Here is a 22357-nt window from a genome sequence, read left to right on the forward strand (position 1 = left end):
ATTTTTGTTGTTGTTGTGTGTGGATGGAGCTTAACTTGCATCAGTTTAAAGAATATATTTTTTTGCCTTTTATTATGATAGGACAGTATAGTATCAAGAAAGTTTGACGAACCGGGACTTGAACTCTGGTCGTAATAAGATGAAAAACAATGAGTATTAGTGCAGAGTGTACTGACCACTAGGCTATTGAGGTCAGCAAATAGCTGCAATGTGATAAACATTAGAAACTCATTGTGTAAGAAACATAGGGGGAACAGAATCCGACAGCAAATTGTTCAGCTGTCGAAATCCGTTCCCCCACCCCAATGATGAGAGATGTAGATGTATCGGCTTAAAATATGCTTATTCTATTCTGTGTGTGGATGGAGCAATAAGCTGAAAAGCAATGAATTTTAGTGCAGGGTGTACTGATTTTTTTTATTTTTTTTTTTTTATTAAAACTGAAAGTTTTACATTTTTAAAAACAATGCATATTACATACATTGTATTTTCATTCATTCATTTCTTGTTAATTCAATTTACAATTCTATACAAAAAGGATTACATTCATGAATATGACATTTCTATATAGTGTATATTAAAGCTACATCACCATATTAACTATTACAAAGAAGTTTTAATGAAAACACAATACATGCTAAAGGTAATTTAAACATCATGTCACCTTAAATGTTTCCTTTTTTTTCTTTAAAGCTGCCCTCCTTAACTTTTGCTTTCTTAGCACAAGATTCAAATTTTGTATTGAATATTGTACTGACTGATTGAATATTTGGTATTGTACTGACCACTAGGCTATATGCACCCAGGATTGAATATAAATGTGCGATTAGTCCTAATTGCTTGAATGATTTAGCCTGACTATGTCAGACTTCGTACTTCTGCTCAATTTCATTTCGCTTCTGTACTCAGTCTGAGACCGCATCATAGCTTTCCGTTTTCCTCCGGACTGAAAACAGCCGGCCAATCAACGAACAGAGGGCGGACTGAGAGCCGTGACGTAGACGCTGATTAAACCGTGGATGCGTAGATTTACTTCACATAATCTGCAAAATTCTTTCACAGTCATGTTCACTCCGGTATTTCGCTCGATGATTTTGTTTTCGCATCATACATGTGTTTACAGTGGAAGTTAGATGCGGCTGAGCATGCGCATAACAAGCCATAACCAAACGTTATGTGATTGGCTTACGGGTAACCAATGATTTTAAGCTTCAGACTAGCGCCCCCAGGCGGTAAAGAAAACGTTTTTCTATTACGGAACTCCAGACTCTCTCTACGAAGCAAAGCGAAGTAGCAGAGTCTGGTATTACCATAGACAGTAAAAGAAATGGACACAGCGACCCCATTGGATTCAACGAAGACAAAGTGAAGTCAATTAGAAACTCTTTCTTCCTGGGGGTCGAGCGTACTGCGCAGACTCAAACTGAGCTTGACGACGTAGATGTGACGTGAGCAACCCGTCTGTCTTCTAGTAGCTGTGCCAAGAGAAATCTGAATCATTCCCTTCTGAATCTTGCAGAGACGGAGATTGTGAGTAGGAGGTGTCCATGAGCTAGCCTGTTAATACCAAACTCTGCTACTTCGCTTTGCTTCGTAGACAGACTCTGGAATGGCATAATAGAAAAGTGTTTTCTTTCTCGCGGGGTGCGCTTGTCTGAAGTTTAAAATCATTGGTTACCCGTAAGCCAATCACATAATGTTTGGCTATGGCGTGTGTTATGCGCATGCTCAGCCGCATCTAACTTCCACTGTAAACACATGTATGATGCGAAAACAAAACCATCGAGCGAAATACCGAAGTGAACATGGCTGTGAACAACTTTTGCAGATTATGTGAAGTAAATCTATGCATCCACGGTACAGTCAGTGTCTACGTCATCACGGCTCTCAGCCCGCCCTCTGGTCGTTGATTGGCCGGCTGTTTTCAGGCCGGAGGAAAACGGAAAGCTATTACGCTGTCTCAGACTGAGTACAGAAGCGAAATGAAATTGAGCGGAAGTACGAAGTCGGACGTAGTCAGACTATCCATGAGCTAGGAGCAGGAGAAACTTTTGCTAAGTATTCTGATTAATTAATTTGTCACTTTGCCTCCACGTCCCCCCGATTGCCCGCAAGCTTCTCCTCCTGTCCATACGGCAATTCTCTACTGTGCGACAGAGAGTCGCGTGGTTATGACGCAATCGTTAGCCTATTTTTTACAAAAATTGCTTCTACGGGGCCATAATGTAAGCTACAAGGTAATGGAGCCTTTTATACATTTTCGTGTTTCTTTAGAAATAAATAATGGACAAATGGAGTCTTTAAACGCCTCAGTTGTAAAGTTATTCACTGTCAAAGTGACGCCAAAATGAATGGGAGTCAATGGGATGCTAACAGCAGGTGGGGGTCCGCTAGCCAATGGCGGCGCCCGGGGAAACTTCAAAATAATATAAAACCCTGCCCCCCTGGGTATTACCAGGCTATGAATGACTACTAGTGTAGAAAAATCTTTAGTCTGTGGCAACTCTAATCAATAGCCTACATTTAATATTTGACATTAATTAGCAATTATCCAGCTCTTTACATTAAATTAGTTGAGTTAGCATAATTAGTTAATGAACTAATAAAATACCAAAATAAAGTTGAAATTAAGATACTAACCATATATTTCTATATAGCATTGCTTATTCCACCACACAACGGACCATTTATAAGGTGACAATCTGTTATACATGTGAAGATTGTAGGCTGTATCTTGAAGATTTTTGTATTGTATTGTATCTTCTGTTATAAAGACGAAGATTGGCATTTCGTTAATTAAACAAAATAAGAACCCAATGTTGTTAAAAATAAACAACTTAGGCTATGTTCTGGTAGATGTGGTTTGACTACTTTTTGTTTAATTATATCTCTCGGTAATGAAGATATAGCCTATTAACAAAAATAAATCTTATATATAATATATTATATAAAAAAAATGTATAGGCCTATATAAAATATACTTTTAAAAAAAGGGCCTCATTGATTAATTTAGCCTGATTGAGGGCTGATTTGCTTAAGCTTTTTGAACGTATAGAAGTGTGCCAAGAAAAACGATATAACATCTCATTATTACGAGAAAAAGATGTCGTTTTAACGACATAAGATCTCGTTATTACAACATAATTGAGGGGAAAGAATAATATGTATGTGGCAGCAATGCGTCACCGTAGTAATTCCCTACAAACCAAGCCTTAAAAAACTACTTGTCTGGCCTTAACATTTTGATACAGAATTCGGGGTAGATACGCGAACCGAATTTTCCCGACAACGCTTTATCTGTAGAGTGGTAAAGAGTGCAGAGTCAATATGTTGGAGATGTGAAAAGCCATTAGCCCATATGCCATGTGTGTCAGAATAAAGTCCAACGATAGTATTATGGACCAGAGTAATGCTATACACTACCATTTAAAAAAAAAAAACACACGTGACAGTGAGGTCAGCTAGATTATCTGTCTTTATAAAAAGACAAAGAATAATTCTAAAATCTACAAAAATAAATCATATAAATCATTATGACGAGACTAGGGTCTCGCACCAGATTGTTTCATAAAGGCAGACGGTCTATACGCAGAGAACTATATCCAGCAGTGTTCACATTAAAAATATATACCGGTCCATCCCTCTCAGAGACTTTTCAAATGCATGCATGATGTGGTAATCCCAATCTGTGCCCATTAGAGGGAGGGAGGGAGAGAGAGAGAGAGAGAGAGAGAGAGAGAGAGAGAGAGTAACAAAAGTGTGAGAGAGAGGGAGACAGAAAGCGAGAGAGTGAGCGAAAGAGACAGACAGAGTGAGGGGGCTTTTAAAGGATTTGACAGTGATTTGTAGAATCACAGTTGTGGAATGTTCGGGCTTTTCCACCTTTTCCAGCGTTTTGTAGTTTCTTAAAGCTCTCTATACTTTCTACATTAAAATCTCACCTCAATCAAACGAATCTTTAGATTGTCGTTGAGTGAGAAGACTGTGGACATTTTAAGATGAGAGCTGAAGACTCGGATGTTGGGGACATCTACTGTCGTGCTTCAAAACCATCCAACTTCAGCTCCAGATGGGCGCTCACTGGCAGCTGCATCAGTCGGTGAGAATCAATTACTAATCGTTATACCAAAACATTGACTGTAAATTCGCTTAAAACGTTGCAAAATGTTGTAAAGATGTCTGCTCAGGTCTCGTGAAACATGTTTAAGAAGCAGTGCTGCTGTTCCCATGAACACTTAATCAAACGTGTGTGCGTGTCCGACGCGTGAGTCTCCCCGCGGGAACTTCAGATTTCAATCCAAATATAGCAATTTTTCCTCTCACCTGTTGCTGAATATGTATCAGTTAATTTGCATAAAATATTAATATGCTTGCCTATACATGCCCTCTATTCTCAGCGGTCTGTTGAGTGCGAAGACGAAAAAGTGGGCTAAGTTCATTTTCTAGAAGACAGACTTTGGGTTGAAATAGCCTGTAAAGAATAATTTATTTAATTTTTTTGTAAAGTAAAATTATTAATAAAAAACGAAGGCTATACACTGGATGTAGAACTACGTGTTGTACTTCCTTGAACTTTTGTCAATATTTTTTTATGTGTAGGCTAAATGTAAAAAATGTAAGGGATGTAAAAGAATATGCTGCTGTGGTGCCCTTGCATAAATCTACTATGGTAATAACATGTTTTTGGTCACTACAATGATGGCAATGCCATGGTATTTTTATTTAAAAAAAAATTTTAAATTTTTTTTGGAAAGTAGGCCTACCTTACAATATCATTATGGTATAAAGAACCAAGTTGGTTGGTAGAGTTTTCATTCTTTGTTGAATATTACTGGTGAAATAAATAGAATAAAAAAATTATATATATATATATATATATATATATATACTGTATATATATATATATATATATATATATATATATATATATATATATATATATATAATTTATTTTTTTTTAACTAACTATTTTAAGTGAAAACATTTTTTTGTCAATATTGTGGTTGGCACACTTTTAAAAAAAAACTCAAATTAGTAGAAAACAAACTTAAAAGATGCTACCAAACACAATGCTGTGTGTGTGTATATATATATATATACATTGCATTATTATTATAGTAAATTAATTCTATTATATTTAATAGAAAGGCTCTTAACCAGGTATTATTTTATTGTCTCTTTTTAATATCAGTGAGTGTGGGTCAAGAGGTCAAACATTTACCTGCACCTTTAATGCATTGTCACACAATCTATCTGCAAGGCAGTGCTGTCGAAAGGCATACTTTGTGCATAATTTTCTTGTACATCTTTTGTCTCATTTCTCCACAGGAGACACAGGTAGAGAAGAAAGCATTGTGCTGTAGCAGAAGAACCAGCCCCTTGCATGGCAGCAATGACATCACACCAACACGCTTCATCACTATGCCATCACTGCAGGATCAGCAGGGCACCCAGACGACACGTGGGCTCCCTGATTCACGTCATGTGGATAGTGATGATGGGATTTACTCCAGAATCCTCGGCCTCCTCCTCAGGAACTCATTCCATAAAGATCGAGGGTGACATCACTCTGGGAGGGCTTTTTCCGGTGCATTCCAGGGGCCCCGCTGGTGTTCCATGTGGGGAAATTAAGAAGGAGAAGGGGATCCATCGTATGGAGGCCATGTTGTATGCGCTGGACCAGATCAACAGTGACCCAGACCTGCTGCCTAACATCACCCTGGGTGCCAGGATACTGGACACGTGCTCCAGGGATACATATGCGCTGGAACAGTCCCTCACCTTTGTCCAGGCCCTCATCCAGAAAGACAACTCAGATGTCCGCTGTTCCAATGGAGAGCCTCCGATCATTCCAAAACCAGAGCGAGTGGTAGGGGTCATTGGGGCTTCGGCCAGCTCAGTGTCCATAATGGTGGCCAACGTTCTTCGACTGTTTGCGGTGAGGGATAATTTTTAACTTCATTTTAATTAACTACATTTTAATGTTGATTCCCTCAGTCTCAGGCTCAGCAAATGTTTCATTTAAGGCAAGACATTACAGATGAATAGAGTTTAAACAAATAGATATCGCCATACTTTCCCCAGTTTATTAATCACAGTACAATACAATTGGTTTGTATTACAAGTTTTCAGAAATTTTAGGTTGTTTAAACATGGTTTATCATTTTGTTGACATATTTTTTATATATCGGTCTTAAAATATCAGTCCATAAATCAAAAAATTGTATATGTACAAACTCTTCTCTAAAAGCTTTCGGAATATAGATATTTTACAAGTGGAAAGTTTGGTGTGAGTGCTACTGGAGTGGAGATGTCTGATTCAGAGCATGAGAAAAAACTCAATGGCCTTTAAAGATATGTATTGTAAAAAAGATGCAAATAGACAAAGTGGGAACACATAAATTTACATTACGGATGTTTTCTTTCCACTAGTCTGAAAGAAGACATGTTATGGAAGCAAAATAGTCAAAAGTGACCACAACCAGTGTCTGAAAAAACAATGTTTTTACCTGTAGTGCCATAAGATGTATGGCTCTTGTATGGCTCTTTTTAATGTTGTATATGTGTGGCAGTCACTGGATTCATCTTGCATGGTGTTGCTGCAAGCCTGGATTCTGCAGTGCTGCAGATAGCGCCAGGGCTAAAGGAAGTATTACTAATTCTGTTAAAAGGTTTGGATTGTGTTTCAGCTCACTAGCCTCTCAGCAAGAGCTTCTTAAATGATATAGATTCTTTCTTTATTTTGTTGTAGAGTATCAGATTTTCCTCGAAGTGAGAAGTGTTTTTGAATCATGCACGTCATTGACCTGTGTCCTTAAATCATTGAGAACCACCACATTGAAATTTGCTGCGTGCATGTAATTTAATTTCAAATCCTTTCTCATTTCTAGATCGTCATTCAGCTTGCAAATCCTACACCTGAACTACATTCAATTTCATTCCACCCTCTGCCACGTTAGATCTTTTTTATTTATTTATCGGTTTTAATCATTTGTGTTCTTTGTGGTCAGCACTCAAAGCTGCGTGTGCTTTAGTACGTGAGCTGATAACCTCGCCCAGAAGTTATTTGCAATCATTTTCAGTCACCATGGGTTCAGGGAAGATAAACAATTCACAAAATAAAAGTGACTCATCAAAGCCCCATTAGGTTTTTCTCAGGACATTATACCTGGAATTTGTGCATCCTAATCGTATTTTGATGTGGTTGTTCATTACTTTTAGTGATACGGTCTGGAACAGGGCTGGCTGATATGGCTGAAACAATCACATCTCAATTTTTTTTTTTTTTGCCTTTTGATGCCCTTGGACAAAGCAGAGACTGGGGGATAGTTGGCACACAAATGAAGCAATGAAACCTGAGAAATATTTACTGGAGTAAGTGTCACCCAGACTTTTGTATATCTCAATATTTATATATTTGCTCTGAAATTTGTTATTAAGGCAAGACAAAAACATGGTTACGGTATTTTCTGATTTATGGACTGATATAAAGAGATTTCCAAAATCCCCTCTGTAAAAATTACATATAAGAATATTGAACCTAGCTTTATCCAGTGTTTAGATTTCTGTAATATATGCCAATTATTGCATATTTAATTAGATAGCATAACATCTAAACATAGCATTTAAAAAAAACTTGTAATACAAAACTGTGATTAATCAACAGGGGAAATATGGCAATATATATTTGTGAAAATTTGTACCCTATTTTACCCCCGTGTCTTAAAAAAAATGTAATCATTGAAATTATAATACAGCTAATTAGAGTCATGTTTAATGCAAGTAAATCACAATTTAAATCTTAAAAATAAAATTCAGAATTAAATACAAAATTAACAAGGCATGTCAAGGGAAAAAAATATTATTTTTAATTGATATAAAACAATACAACAGTATATACTGTAATAATAAACATTAATATTTTACTCAATGTTTTTTTTGTCATATAATTTAATAATCAAATTAGGGACTTTCATGAATATTTTTGAATAATAAAGAGTTTGAATCGATTCATTGAAAGGGGTGTGTATGGACGCACCACAATGCTTTAGTCACTCAAAGAATAAACAGCTTGTGTCGTCAAATGTAATCTTGAATCATTTTCTATGTTTATCTTTACAAACTTGTTCATGCCCACGTTCCTCCCTGAGTTCTGATAAGTGGTAACTGAGGAAGACAGATGTTAACTACAGCATTACGGAGGATCCGCTCACCATTAAAGCCCTCTCTCCAGCTCAGACTCCTGATGGAAAATCAAGCATGAGCCCGGAGAAATGCAGTTGCCGTGTTATCAGCTGCAGGCAGCTTCTGTTCTGTGGCTTTAGCTGAATGAGTGTGGGCCTTTAACACATATATCGACAGGGACAGATCTCATTTCAGTCTCTAGATCTGCTTGACCCTCATATTCTCTAAATCAAGGGTTTCACTAGTCCAGAAAAGATTGTTTTAAAGACAACACTAGATGTCTTTACATAAAGATTCATGAACCATCCTATATCAGATTCTTATAATAGGTGGATGACATTCAGCCTATAAAGCATATTTTTGTAGAATTGGATTAAGTGCTATACAAGACTTAAGTATTTTTTTCCTATCTAGTAAAAATGTTACTTTTAAAAGAACAATTTATGAATTCATTCAATTTTATGATTACATTAACTTTTTAATCAGAAATATTATTTAATCTGGATGAATCAACCTGAATATTTTGGGTTATATTTGTACACCACACAAGTCATTTTTAAGGGTCAGATCATGATGAAAAAAAAAATGCACATGTTCACATTTTAAGTGTAGCTGCTTAGGGAGCATATGTCTAAAACGAATGAAACACTTCTAGGTAATGTTTGCATGTGACTGCTGTTAATGTTGACATGACTCATGTGTGGAAAGGCTGGAAGGCTGAAATGCTTATGATGCATAGCAACAAATTAGTATCTGAGAAAATCTTTCAGCAACGTCCTCCTTTAGCCACGTTTTCCTTTATATATTTGCATTGATGCTTTGAAGTGGCATCGGATGAGGAATGCATTGCAAACTTTGAATGTTGTTGTTTCTCATGCCAGACGTAACAAGTGCCTGAACGGTCATGGGTAGTGCAAAGGCTGTAATATATATATATATGATGGGGGAGGAGAGGTTAAATCTGTCATAGCAAGTAAGCTAGTAGAATTAAATATATTGTATGGCTTATGGCTGAGAAATGGCAACCTTGTCTCTTGATCTGTCTCTCTCCCTCTGTGCTTAACATAATTTGACTAAAACCCCTCTAATCCTTCCAGATAATCTGTCAAATGGTCCTCTCCCTCTTCTCTCCTTCTCCGGTCTGTATCCACCTTTTCCTCACTGTCCGCTTGCCCGCTTCTTTAGAGAACCTTTCAGTAAGCCATACGGGCTCGGCAGACATTAGTCGGCGCAAAGCCTAGCCCAATGACATCAACTGCATCATTAAGAAACTAGCACAACAGTAAATTAATCTTCTCATCCTTTTTTTTTTTTTATACAAACAAATGCTTTTACAGTGGTAGCTCGTGCCATCTGTATTTTCCCAGGATTTTTATGTGCTGCAGCAAACACTACCACTAAAGCTAGGGTTGTTTTGCTGCAGGAGACATGTGTTTCCTATGTTTTAGGACATGCCTAAGAAATATTACTAGATTATATATCATGTATGAGTGTGATATTTATTTTATACAACAGTCCAATAAACAAAAGAGCAACCTTAGATCCAGTATTGCCAATAACTTTGTCTATTTTCACTCCGCCAACGAAAATAGTTTAAACCAAAGCCACAGCTTTTAAATAGTTCAGTGTCTCTGAGTGACATTCTTGAATCAGTGTTTTCTGAACTAATCGGTGGAGTGAATATTTCAATATTTGTGTCCCAAATGACACACCATACACTATGCACTTATACTATGCACTATGTACTCAACCGTGTATATGAATATTGTGCGGTTATTTTGTTATCCAGCACCCTCCCCTTTGGCTACATAAGGAAAGCTGCAACAGTTGAGTGTATCAAGTGTCCAACATTCCACCACCCCATTTTTCAGTTAATTAAGTTCAACATCCGGGTAGTTTCTTTTTTGAAATTTTCAGTATGAACACACTACTCACACTATTTATACTACAAAACGGCATAGGATAGAGCATAAGCACTCGAACTGTGATGCACTAATGACTAATTTCGTCCCTGTATGAATCTGAGTGAATGATTCAGTGATCACGTACTCTCTGAGAGGGCAATTCTTTTGAATAATTACTTGCTTTGCGACCGTTAAAAAAAGTATGTTCTGTATAGTATGAATGTAATCTGGATATACCACATTTGTCATATTTTCATTGTTATGTGACCGTGCAATGTGTGTAATGCACACTTCAGAATTTCGCCATTAGTAGTAAGTCGTCCAGGTACTTTTTGCCTACTCCTTTCGAATACTGTGAATTCTGACTCATACTGTTTTTCACCTACTTTATAGTAGGGAAGTCTGCATATTCAGATGGAGCCAGTTTTAAATGGATCAATGGGGGAAATGTTTTATTGATTCACTCATAACAGTAAATCGCCACATACTGTTGTGATTATGTAACATACAGAAACAGTCACTCATAAATCCCCACCACACTCTTTAAAATAAAGGTTCTTTATTGGCATGTTTGTTTCTTGAAGAACCTTTAACACCCATGGAACCTTTCCACTGCACAAAAAATTCTTTAGTGGAAAAAGATTCTTTGCATTTATTCACACAGAAAAAATGGTTCTTTTAAGTACTGTTGCCTAAAAGGTTCTTTGAGGAATAAAAAATGGCATCGCTGAGAAAACTACCTTTTGGAACCTCCCAGACCTGTCCATGATTTCAACCGAGGGGAAACACTCATCCTGTTGTATAACATCATCAAAAATGAATTTTATCAGTCCAGTAAAATCAATTTAGCAGATCAGAGAATTTCATGAAATTCATGTAAAGGACGCAAAGTGAGTCCTGCTGTTGCTCACTGTCGTGTTCTGTATCTTCCATTTTGCAGATTCCTCAGATCAGTTATGCTTCAACAGCACCTGAGCTTAGTGACAACAATCGCTACGAATTTTTCTCCCGAGTCGTGCCGCCAGATTCCTTTCAGGCCCAGGCGATGGTGGACATTGTCAAAGCCATGGGATGGAACTACGTTTCTACTCTGGCATCAGAGGGGAACTATGGAGAGAGTGGTGTAGATGCTTTCATCCAGATATCCAGGGAAGCAGGTACAGAAAAGTAATGAAAAGTGACTTAAGTGCTTTTAAAATATTGTATTTAAATCTACATATATAAATCAATATAATATGTTTATGTTATATTGATAATAATTTCTAATATATATTATGTGCTTTGGTTTTTATGTGCTTTGGCTTTTATACCCTAATTTTCCATAACTGACGAGGAACTTATCACAGTCTATCCAATGATTTAACACATCTGGTGTTGTATTTGATGAGGATAGAGGATATTGATCAGAGGGTAAACAAGTTATTAGTCACCTAGACTTAATGACAGACATGCTACAGATTGACCTGGATGTTATATTCAATCTAAAGACCCTGCAACCATCATTCTCTTATGAACGTATCAGAGTCCTTCAAAACTATTCGTCATTTTAATTTGTTTTATTCAGGGGGTCTCTGCATCGCACAGGCCATTAAAATTCCTAGGGAGCCAAGACCAGGAGAGTTTGACAAGATCATCAAAAGGCTAATGGAGACATCCAATGCCAGAGGGGTTATTATCTTCGCTAATGAAGATGACATCAAGTGAGTTGTCTTTTAGTAGTAATTCTGAATGACTCGGAAGCAGGAGATATTGCCTTGGAAAAGGTTTGAAAATGGTTTGAGAACAGATCAATCACCCTACAACTGGAACATCAGGATTCTTAGAAGGAAATACGGCAAATGAATATATTACAGAGTGAATTTTAATCTATTTTAATTTGCATTTTGTAATTGAATCTTAAATTAACCTGAGAATGACACACACACACCACACACACACACACACACACACACACACACATATCGTTCGGAAATCAGCAATAATCAACAAATCAGAACGGATCTGATTTTCCTTATCTTTAATGAACCTTAAAGATATTTCTTTCTGCCTTTCTGAGATTTTTTTATTCATTTATTGTAGGCGTGTCCTGGAAGCAGCAAAGAGAGCCAATCTTACAGGTCACTTTTTGTTTGTGGGATCTGATAGCTGGGGAGCAAAAATCTCACCCATCCTTGACCAGGAGGACGTGGCTGAGGGTGCAGTTACCATCCTCCCCAAGCGAGCGTCCATTGATGGTATGAACTTGTAGCAGAGTAAGATCAACGAAGGTTTCAAATCCACCCCAATTTTTTTTTTTTTTTTTTAAATTCAGACTCAGTTATTCAAAAAGAGTCTGCACCTATGGCCATGTTAAGTCAAATCGAGTCACATACAGTATATTTATGTAGCGCTCTATACAATACAGATTGTTTCAAAGTAGCTTCACATTAATACAACTGGAAAATAACAGTGCTTATGTTGTAAAATTCATCCATTATGAAACATTCGATTTAAGCTGTAAAGCAGCTCTACAGAAGATAATAGTGCCATTATTCAGCTTAATTTAGTTCAATGTTGATTTAATTCTGTCCAATAACTGTGTAAATGTTGCAGTTAATCAATTATGAAGTTTTATTCAGCTATAAGCAGCTCTACAGAAGGCTATAATGTTATTACTCAGCTCAAGAAAGTTCAGTGTTGATTCAGTTGAGTTCAATAACAGTGTCAATATTATTAAGTTAGTGTCATTATCCAGCTCAATTCGGTTAAAATTTTGTTCATATCCGAAAGTTTGAGTGCAGTTAAATCAATATTAAATCTGTCTTTTAGACCCCAACTGAGCAACCCGAATGTGACAGAGGCAAGAAAAATTCTATCAGGTGACAATAGTGGAGAAAAAAAAAAATCTTCGGAGTTTTTTTAACTCAACCAAAAATGACAATTTTGTAATTATCCATCCATTTTTTTCCCTATTGAACACAATTTTTTTTTAAAGAATTGTAATGCAGCTTTTGCCATACAGCTGAAAATGACAATATGGTTTCGCAATGATGACATATTTTTCATTCTGGGGTAACTATCCCTTTAACCTGTTTCTCAGGGTTTGACCAGTACTTCGCCACAAGATCACTGGAAAACAACAGGAGGAACATCTGGTTCGCTGAGTTCTGGGAGGATGACTTCAAATGCAAACTGACACGGCCTGGAATCAGAGGCGAAAGCGGGCTGAGGAAATGCACAGGCGAGGAAATAATTTCCAACAAATTACTCCCATAAATGCTGTAGTACTTGAATTATCATACATTCTTATGCTTTTAAGATGTGCAAAGCACATCTAAATGGATTATTCCTCCAGCAAAGCTTTTCAATTCCTGTCATGTTGCTTTCGGTCTTTCAGGAGAAGAACGAATCAGCCAGGATTCGGCATACGAGCAGGAAGGGAAAGTGCAGTTTGTGATCGACGCTGTGTATGCCATGGCCCACGCTCTCCATAGCATGCACATAGACCTTTGTCCGGGTTCAATGGGCGTTTGTGACAAAATGGACCCGGTGGATGGAAGAATGCTGCTAAGCTACATCCGTGCTGTCAATTTTAATGGTAAGCCTTCTCAAGGACACAGCTGAAGCATGTGAGCCATTCCAAACATTGTGAACGAGACCTTGAGACAGTCAGAATTTCCATAATGGCTACAAGACTAATGAACTTCACAGCAGTTTGAATGTAAGTCATTATTTCCGAGGAATGCTTTGTTTGAATCTGCCAGGAAGGTTGCACATAATAAACGTGCACTTCTTGAATCGAGGATATTGCCATTACTGTGAGACTGACAGGTGATAATAGGTGAGGAGTAGTTTCTGCAAGAGGGGAAAGGCCAGAACAGAAGCTGCTGTTTCCAAGGAGGAGGGTTGTGAGTCCCATGGGTTAGTCAGAGTGCGGCGAGAGAGGTCAGCACTCAATCCCAGCCTGAAGAGATCCACTAATGCACAATGCAGCAGCGCACATACCTCGTCTCTCTCTCCTTGTCTATGATTCTCCCTGGGGCAGCCTCTTTCCAAACACAAGGCGCATTTCCTTTTTCAGCGCTATCTTTCTGTGAAAATCCCTTTTCTTTTCGTCACTCGCTCTTAAGGCATTTCTATGAAAAGCACAGCTATTCAGTTTACGCACAGTGGACGTCCTCACGCTCTTTTATGGAAATCTTTTCGGCCTTGAGTGCCTAAGGGGAACAAAACACTGTGATTTGCGATTCAAACTCTGGAACATGAAATTGAGTTTGCCTTGTTGTACCACATTTTTCCTCATATAATTACATTTTGTTGGCAGCACTTTACAGAAAGGTTCATTAATTAGTTAAATGCATTACTTAACATGAACTAACAATCACAAATATTTCTAAAGCATTTATTAATCTTAGTTAATGTTAATTTCAACATTTACTACTACATTATTAAAATCAAAAGTTGAATCTGTTAATATTATTTAATGGATTTAAGCTAACACGAACTATGTTTTAATAACAACTAACATTAAAAAGATGAATAAATACTGTAACAAATGTATTGCTATTAGTTCATGTTAGTTATTGCATTAATTAATGTTAAGTAATGGGACCTTATTGTAAAGTGTTACCCTTTTTTTCAGTTACAACACTATTTTTTTAAGCAAGCTTTGATATGGAAAAGTCACCTTCAAAGTTATGCTTGACAATTTTACTTGAAATCAAAAGGTGAAAAGAACAATGGTTTGCAGAAGCGTGCATTGTCACGCATTAATACAATTTTATGCCATTCCAGTGGGCCATTTCTTTTAAATAACTCTGTTGTTTCAAGCGATTGCATTTGAAATAATAACTAGTGATGTTGAATATCAAAACCCTGTGTGTTTACTCTGAAGGCAGTGCCGGTACAAGTGTGATGTTTAATGAAAACGGTGACGCCCCAGGACGATACGATATCTTTCAATACCAGCTTTCCAACACCACCAGCCCGGGATATAAACTCATCGGCCAGTGGACCAACCACTTACGACTCAGTGTAAGCATATTAAGCCCCTTTGTAGTTTGGGACATTTCTGAATGCGTGTTCTTGAAATATTCCCCTCTTTTTCTGTAAGGCTGAGGAAATGCAGTGGTCTGGAGGGGATAAAGCGGTTCCAGACTCGGTTTGCAGCTTCCCCTGTGAGTCTGGGGAGAGGAAGAGGATGGTGAAGGGCGTGCCGTGCTGCTGGCACTGTGAACTATGCGACGGCTATCAGTACCTATTGGACGAGTTTAACTGTGACATGTGTCCCTATGACATGAGGCCCACCCCTAACCGCACGAGCTGCAGACCCACTCCCATCATCAAGCTAGAGTGGAGCTCTCCGTGGGCCATTATCCCAGTATTTTTGGCAGTGCTGGGCATTCTTGCTACATCAGGTGTCATCATCACCTTCATCCGCTTCAACGACACCCCAATAGTCCGTGCTTCGGGCCGAGAGCTCAGCTATGTTCTCCTGACGGGCATCTTCCTCATCTACCTCATCACCTTCCTCATGATCGCCGAGCCAGGCTCCGTGGTGTGCGCGTTCCGCAGGCTGTTATTGGGGCTGGGCATGTGCATCAGTTATTCTGCCATGCTCACAAAAACGAATCGAATCTACAGGATCTTTGAGCAGGGAAAAAAATCAGTCACACCACCAAAATTTATCAGCCCCACATCCCAGTTGATCATCACATTTATTTTGATCTCAGTACAGGTGCGTGTATGTCTGTAATACAATTTACATTCATTTAGCAGGCGCTTTTATCCAAAACGATCTACCAGATACTTGAGCAACATACATTTTTTTACTCATCTAGAAAGCTTTTTTCACATAACTTTGTAGTATTATCACATTCCCATATATGTTGAAAAACTGTATGTTTCGTGTGATCAAAAAATAAAGTTTTTGTAGAATTAATAAAAAAAAAGAAAATTTTTTTTCCAACAAACAAAATCTGAACAACATTCTGCCAATTCCACTAAATTTTTATTTTTTGAACACACAAAACATACAGTAATTCAACATATATGGGAATGTAATATACATATCAAACCTTTAGTCAATGTTAATTTCAATTATTTGTATCATTTGTATCTCAATGAACTCTTGATCAGAGTAACTGCTTTGTTATGGGTTTACAGTGTTGTCACTGTGCTTTATGTCTCCAAAAGATATTTTGGTCTAAGGACTTTTCGTCCATTAAATTATTAAAGAAGCAAGCTTTTGAGTGTAGCACAGAGGGGCTGCAATTTTACTGAAAGCTCTTCTCTTTTTGGTGTCAGCCATTAATGGTTGTTTACTATTTGAGAAAACATTTAGAAACATGGTCTCTTGAATTCTTATTGAACTGATTTACTGGTATTAATGATAAGTTGATTTTGTGTGAACGTTGATTCATTGCTCTTTTCTGCTCACAGCTCCTGGGTGTTTTCATTTGGTTTGGAGTGATGCCCCCTCACACGAATATCGACTTTGATGAGCTACGTCCCCCCAACCCGGAGTATGCCCGTGGAATCCTGAAATGTGATATGTCAGATCTGTCTTTGATTGGCTGTCTGAGCTACAGTATGGGGCTGATGGTCACATGTACAGTCTATGCCATTAAGAGCAGAGGGGTTCCTGAGACCTTCAATGAGGCCAAACCCATCGGCTTTACCATGTACACCACCTGTATCATCTGGTTGGCCTTTGTTCCCATTTTTTTCGGCACATCACAATCCACAGAAAAGGTAAACTGTCAGTAAGATATTTTGGACAGATTTATCTGTTTTAAATAGAACAGTCAATATAGAACAGCTCTATATAGAAAAAAAAAATAATTACATTTACATGTATTCATTTAGCAGACGCGGATTTTTTATCCAAAGCGACTTACAGATGAGAACAATAGAAGCAGTTAAATCTAACAATAGGACAACAATATGCAAGTGCTATGACCCTTCCCAGTTTAATCTAACGCAGTACGTGTACTTTTTTTTTTTAAGATAATAGATATAGAATAGAAGATAAAGTGTTAGTATTAATGGATCAAGTGTTGCCGAAAAAATAGATGTACGTTTTGTTTTTGTTGCAACAATGCATTAATTACATTTGTTCATTCAGTATTTTCCCCGACTATGTAAATAAGCACATTAAATTTAAAATTATTATTTATTTTCTCACAAAATTCTTTTGCATTTCTTTTCATTTAATTCTTTTGAGATACATATGTCACTAACATTGCAATCATTTCACGATAGTTTCACTATTAACAGTCTGTGTTTGGGTCTGTTGGCATATTTGATATCATCATCTATATAAAATCCTAAGTCTTGCTTCCATGATATTAGTGTAGAAGATTCGCTGGTGCCTGACATTAACATGTTATGCAGAAATATGATCTTCACTCTGAAAGTGTCTAGACATACATTTCTCTGGATAAGATGGCTCTGGTTCAGTTAATGATGCTGCAACATTTACTTGTGAATGCTTCAACCATAATCAGATATTAGAAACTTAAAAAACTGTAGCTATATCTGGTTAACATAATTGCTATTTAATTGGATGATGTTTTGTATTGGACTAAAAGCTGTTAAGATGCTGGCCACACTTAATGCATTTAGTTTATTCAATTTTTCACGTCTATTCATCTGGTGGGGGATGGTTTTGCTTACAAAGCATGGGGATTTAAAAATAGAAAGTATACTCTGACTAATAGAGAGGTCTTTTAGTGGCCGGTCAACCGCAAAGCTTTTGACCCTCAGGTGGTCTTCAAGTCTTTTCATTTCTTGAAAACGCATGGATAAATAAAAGACTAGAATACAGAGTGGGCGGCAGTGTGTATGTATATATATTTTTAGATATGTGTTTTTGAGTGCTGTTATCTCACATTTTATTATACTGAGTTTAAATTTTAAAGTGTATTATGTTTAGTTTTATAATGTTAATAAAAAACAGTTTTAATAGTTTCTTGTGTGACAGCGCTTTAGACTTTTTAGAGTGGCAGTCATTATATGGGTGCAGTCCACATAATTTCATGAAATGTAAGATCTCTTTAGGGGCTATTATGATATTTATATTATAAATGAACACAACTGTTGTCATATATGAACGACTCACATGCCAATAAACATGCATGAGATCAGGGTTTATTCATTTGGCTCATATTAAAGACGCAGAAAATAGGGAGTCACATAGCTGACCTCACGTCAACCTTATTTGAATACATAATTAATGTATGCAAATTATATGTCGCATTAAGACGGGATACTATAAACTGACTGAATTGTTTGCACATGGCTGATGTCAGCCCTTTGGGTCATTACACTGATTTCCAGGGAATTAATTGTGACCATCAACAGAGAGTATGTATATAAGTGTAATGTGGAGTGCTAAAGCCCTGACAGCTGATCTACCACTTGTGATAGGTCGCAGCTGAGGCCAGGCTAAAATATTACTCTTAATCTTTTTTCCGCCCTGAACCAGATGTTCATTCAGACCACCACGCTGACTGTGTCCATGAGCTTGAGTGCCACGGTGTCCCTGGGCATGCTGTACATCCCCAAAGTCTATGTCATCATCTTCCATCCAGAGCAGAACGTTCAGAAGCGCAAGCGTAGCTTCAAAGCCGTGGCCCAGGCAGCCACTGTTTCCACTCATCTCTCGCAGAAATCCAACGACAAACAGAACGGAGAAACCAAAGTTGAACCAGATAGATCCCAATAAAGACCAGAAGGTAAAAAGAAATATGTTGTACCTGTATATCTTACCATCAACCTTCTGTGTGTGTGTGTGTATATATCAAAAATCTAAATTATTCAACCCTCTGAATAGAATCCCTCACAACAGCACAAATCTGCAAAACAGATGTTGTCTCAAGCACACCTGATGCAACTAATCAAGGGTGTCATTAGTTGCACCAGGTGTGCTTGAGCTAGAACACATGAAATATCTGAAATGGCTAGGTTTTTTGAGTGTCACGTTTGATTGCATGTTAGAAATATGGCTAAGTCAAAAGAATGGTCCAAAAAGTTAAAAGAAAAAATCCTCACCCTTCACAGATAAGCGCAAAGGCACTAAATGTTTCTAGAACACCGTTTGAAAGCACAGTTCGCAAGTTCAAAGTTAAAGGAACAGTGGTTATACTACCTGGGCGAGGCAGAAAAAGGAAGCTCTGCTGCAACCAGATTTCTGAGAAGGCAGGTTCAGAAAAACCCTCAAGTAACTGCAAAAGACCTGCAGAAAAACTTGGTGACAACAGGCACTGAGGTTTCAGCTTGCACAGCAAGGTGCGTACTGAACACATGCCAGAACATGTACATCACTACTGATCCAAAAGCACAAAAAAAGTTGGCTCCAATTTGCTCAAAAATCATATAAATAAGCCACAGAAGTTTTGGGATTCTGTTCTGTGGAGCGATGAAACAAAATTGGAACTTTCCGGCCCTATGGATCAGCGGTATGTCAGGAGGAAGAAGAATGAAGTATATGCTGAAAAGAACACTCTGCCTACAGTTAAGCATGGTGGTGCTCGTTGATGCTCTGGGGCTGCTCTGCATCCTCTGGCACTGGAAACATGCAGAGTGTGGAAAGCAAGATGGATTAATTGAAGTATCAGGAAATCCTAGGAGGAAACTTCATGCCGTTAGTGAGGAAGCTGAAGCTTGGGTGTCATTGGACCTTCCAACCGGACAATGATCCCATGCATACCTTAAATTCCACCAAGGCTTGGTTGTCCTGGAAGATTCTACGTGGCCATCACAGTCACCTGACTTGAACCTCATAGAAAATCGCTGGTGGGATTTGGAGAAGGTGGTTGCAGCACGCAAACCCAAGAATATTACTGAACTGAAGGCCATTGCTCATGAAGAATGGGCTAAGATTCCTCAGAAACGCTGTCAGAAGCTGGTGTTTGGTTATACATCTCGTTTGCAGCAGGTCATAACAGCAAAATAATGTTCTACTAAGTACTAAAGATGCTTACCATGAAGGGGTTGAATAATTTTGAGACTGCAGAACTCATTAAAAAATGCATTTTCAGTTTAATTTGGGGAAACCACTTGAAACATTTGTTGTGTTGAGCTATTCCAATTACTTTTTTTTTCATTTGTTCATGGCAAAGCTGAAAGTCTGTAAATTTGGCCAATAAACCTGATTTGCAATGGGGGTTGAATACTTTCGATTACAACTGTATATATTTATGTGATACAGTAGGGGCCAAAAGTGATGTATGGAAGGGATAGTTTATATATATATATATATATATATATATATATATATATATATATATATATATAAATATGAGGGAAGAACAAAACACTAAACTTGGCAAAAAAGGTAAACAAGGCAACAGGTTTTATTCTACTATGGAAAAAAAGGCCTATAAAATTCAAAAGCTCAAACGAGAAAAAACATATATTGACTATAGCATAATCAGTTATTAATATTTCCTTGGTTCTCTCCCGTTTTTGCATGTGTTCATAATTTCTTTGTATGACAACCTGGCCAAAAATTACGTCACAGTTTGGCATGTTTCATTGCATTATTATAACTAAAACAAAAAACTACGCAATATGCTTAAAAAATCTTTAACAATTTTTTTGTATAATAATTAGTCTGGACATCATTTATGTGTTGTTTTTACAGACAAATTGCATTATATAACATATATGCTATCTATCTTCAGGTGACCAAGTCCTGTGTACATCCTAATGAAGTAGTCTGAGGAGATAGTCAAGGCAAACTGCTGTTTGCTAAATCATTCATTTTGCGACCTCAAATGGACAAGGATCGCCAGAGGATGTGCAGATTTGTAATATCTGCAACAAGAGAAGAGTCTGGCTGAGAATAACACTGAAATAATGAATTAATTGTACAATATGTACAGAAATAAGAGGATCAATGGATTCTTTTTGATGTGGAACTCTCACATCAGCTTTGAGACTGGAACGTATTTGTCCCCTTGAATATTTCCCTTGTCACCACAGCATCACCAACCGAGTTGAAATTATAGATTTGTAAATTCATGATGAAGAAGAACAAAGTCACTGGAGAAAAATGATAGAACATTTCTTTTACCAGCATTTCTTGAAAGACTAAGTGTTTGCATCTGATGTATCCAAACGGAATCGGACATAAAACTTGAGTACATTAATAAGTCACATTCAGTTTCAGTGTCATCTCCATCCTTATCTCCTTAAGTACATATCATAAATGATGACAGAGCTACAGAGACAATGTTGGGATCAAATGTTTCAACAGTCCAGCCAGTAGAATGCAGATACATGGAGGTTTCACTCTCTTTGAACTCTTTGCTTTCGAAAATGTGCCATAACTTATGTTTCAGATGTTTCCGAATAAATGTTTTAAGTGTCTTGTGTGCAATCCTTATAATAGGCAATCCTGTATTCTAAATCATATTTATTAAAAAATTATAGATTACCAAGAGAAAACAATGACAATCTGTAATGGCAACAAAGTTTTGATTAGAAATGTTTAGTTTTATCATGTTTCCTTGAGCTCCCCAAGAACTACTGATTTTTAAACAAAATGTATGCTAATGATCAGTATTTAATGATGGATTAAAATGAAAATAGTACAAGTTGACTTTAGAGACTGACATTCAGATCCTTTTTTGTCACATGCAACTAGCATTCAAAGTAGTCACTTATATATTTTGCATTATAGCAAATGGGGAAAAAGACTGTGCATTAAGTACATTGTTTGATTAGTGGTTTTTGCAGTATTATTTCAAGAAGCATTTAATATTAAATAATGATGACCATGCAGTTACTGTAAACTCAGGTTCCAAGTTGGCTTACTTAGCCTTGATGAATTTTGTGGGTGTCTTGTTTTCATTTAAGAGATAAAAGAAAAAAACACTGGAATAAAAATGTATTGATTGAATGCATGCTGGGGGAAAAAAATATTTAATAAATCCTGAAAAATTAATATTGAAGTCATCATATGTTACTGTATAGAAATCAGTATGATTGTGAGTGTCTTTTGTTCTCATAGTTGTTGTAAGGCAAAAACACATCCAATGGTCCATTTACCCCGGGGCTTTTCATACGTTCTTCCATCATCTAAAATCATCTAAATGTCTCATTTACTTAATGTCTGTGAGGGATGAAGTCTGAGAAGATCTGTTTAGATTCATTAAGTTACAAAAGAATACTTAAGTAAGAATAATTGTCGATAAACTGTTGAATAATTGAAAATGTATGCACACCCAGAGGTGTAACCTCTTTGGGTCATGGCCACATTATCACCTCAGGGTATGCAGTAA

The 22357-nt window shown here is 37.2% G+C and overlaps 1 protein-coding gene across 1 annotated transcript; it reads left to right on the top strand.

The window, feature by feature from the left end:
• Nucleotides 1-3998: 3998 nt before the first annotated feature.
• grm6b (glutamate receptor, metabotropic 6b) lies at nt 3999-20881 on the top strand (the record flags this gene model as incomplete). Its single annotated transcript, XM_081357679.1, has 13 exons — nt 3999-4099; nt 5329-5337; nt 5437-5938; nt 11029-11245; nt 11653-11788; nt 12168-12322; nt 13168-13308; nt 13465-13665; nt 14962-15101; nt 15181-15804; nt 16509-16820; nt 18556-18805; nt 20756-20881. The coding sequence occupies 12 exons, from the start codon at nt 3999-4001 to the stop codon at nt 18793-18795; spliced, it is 2778 nt and encodes a 925-aa protein (XP_081213805.1). The 3' UTR covers nt 18796-18805; nt 20756-20881.
• Between the last annotated feature and the right edge of the window lie 1476 nt (nt 20882-22357).

Source organism: Scardinius erythrophthalmus (genome assembly GCF_964197995.2).
Source record: "Scardinius erythrophthalmus genome assembly, chromosome: 25".
Lineage (NCBI taxonomy): Eukaryota > Metazoa > Chordata > Actinopteri > Cypriniformes > Leuciscidae > Scardinius > Scardinius erythrophthalmus.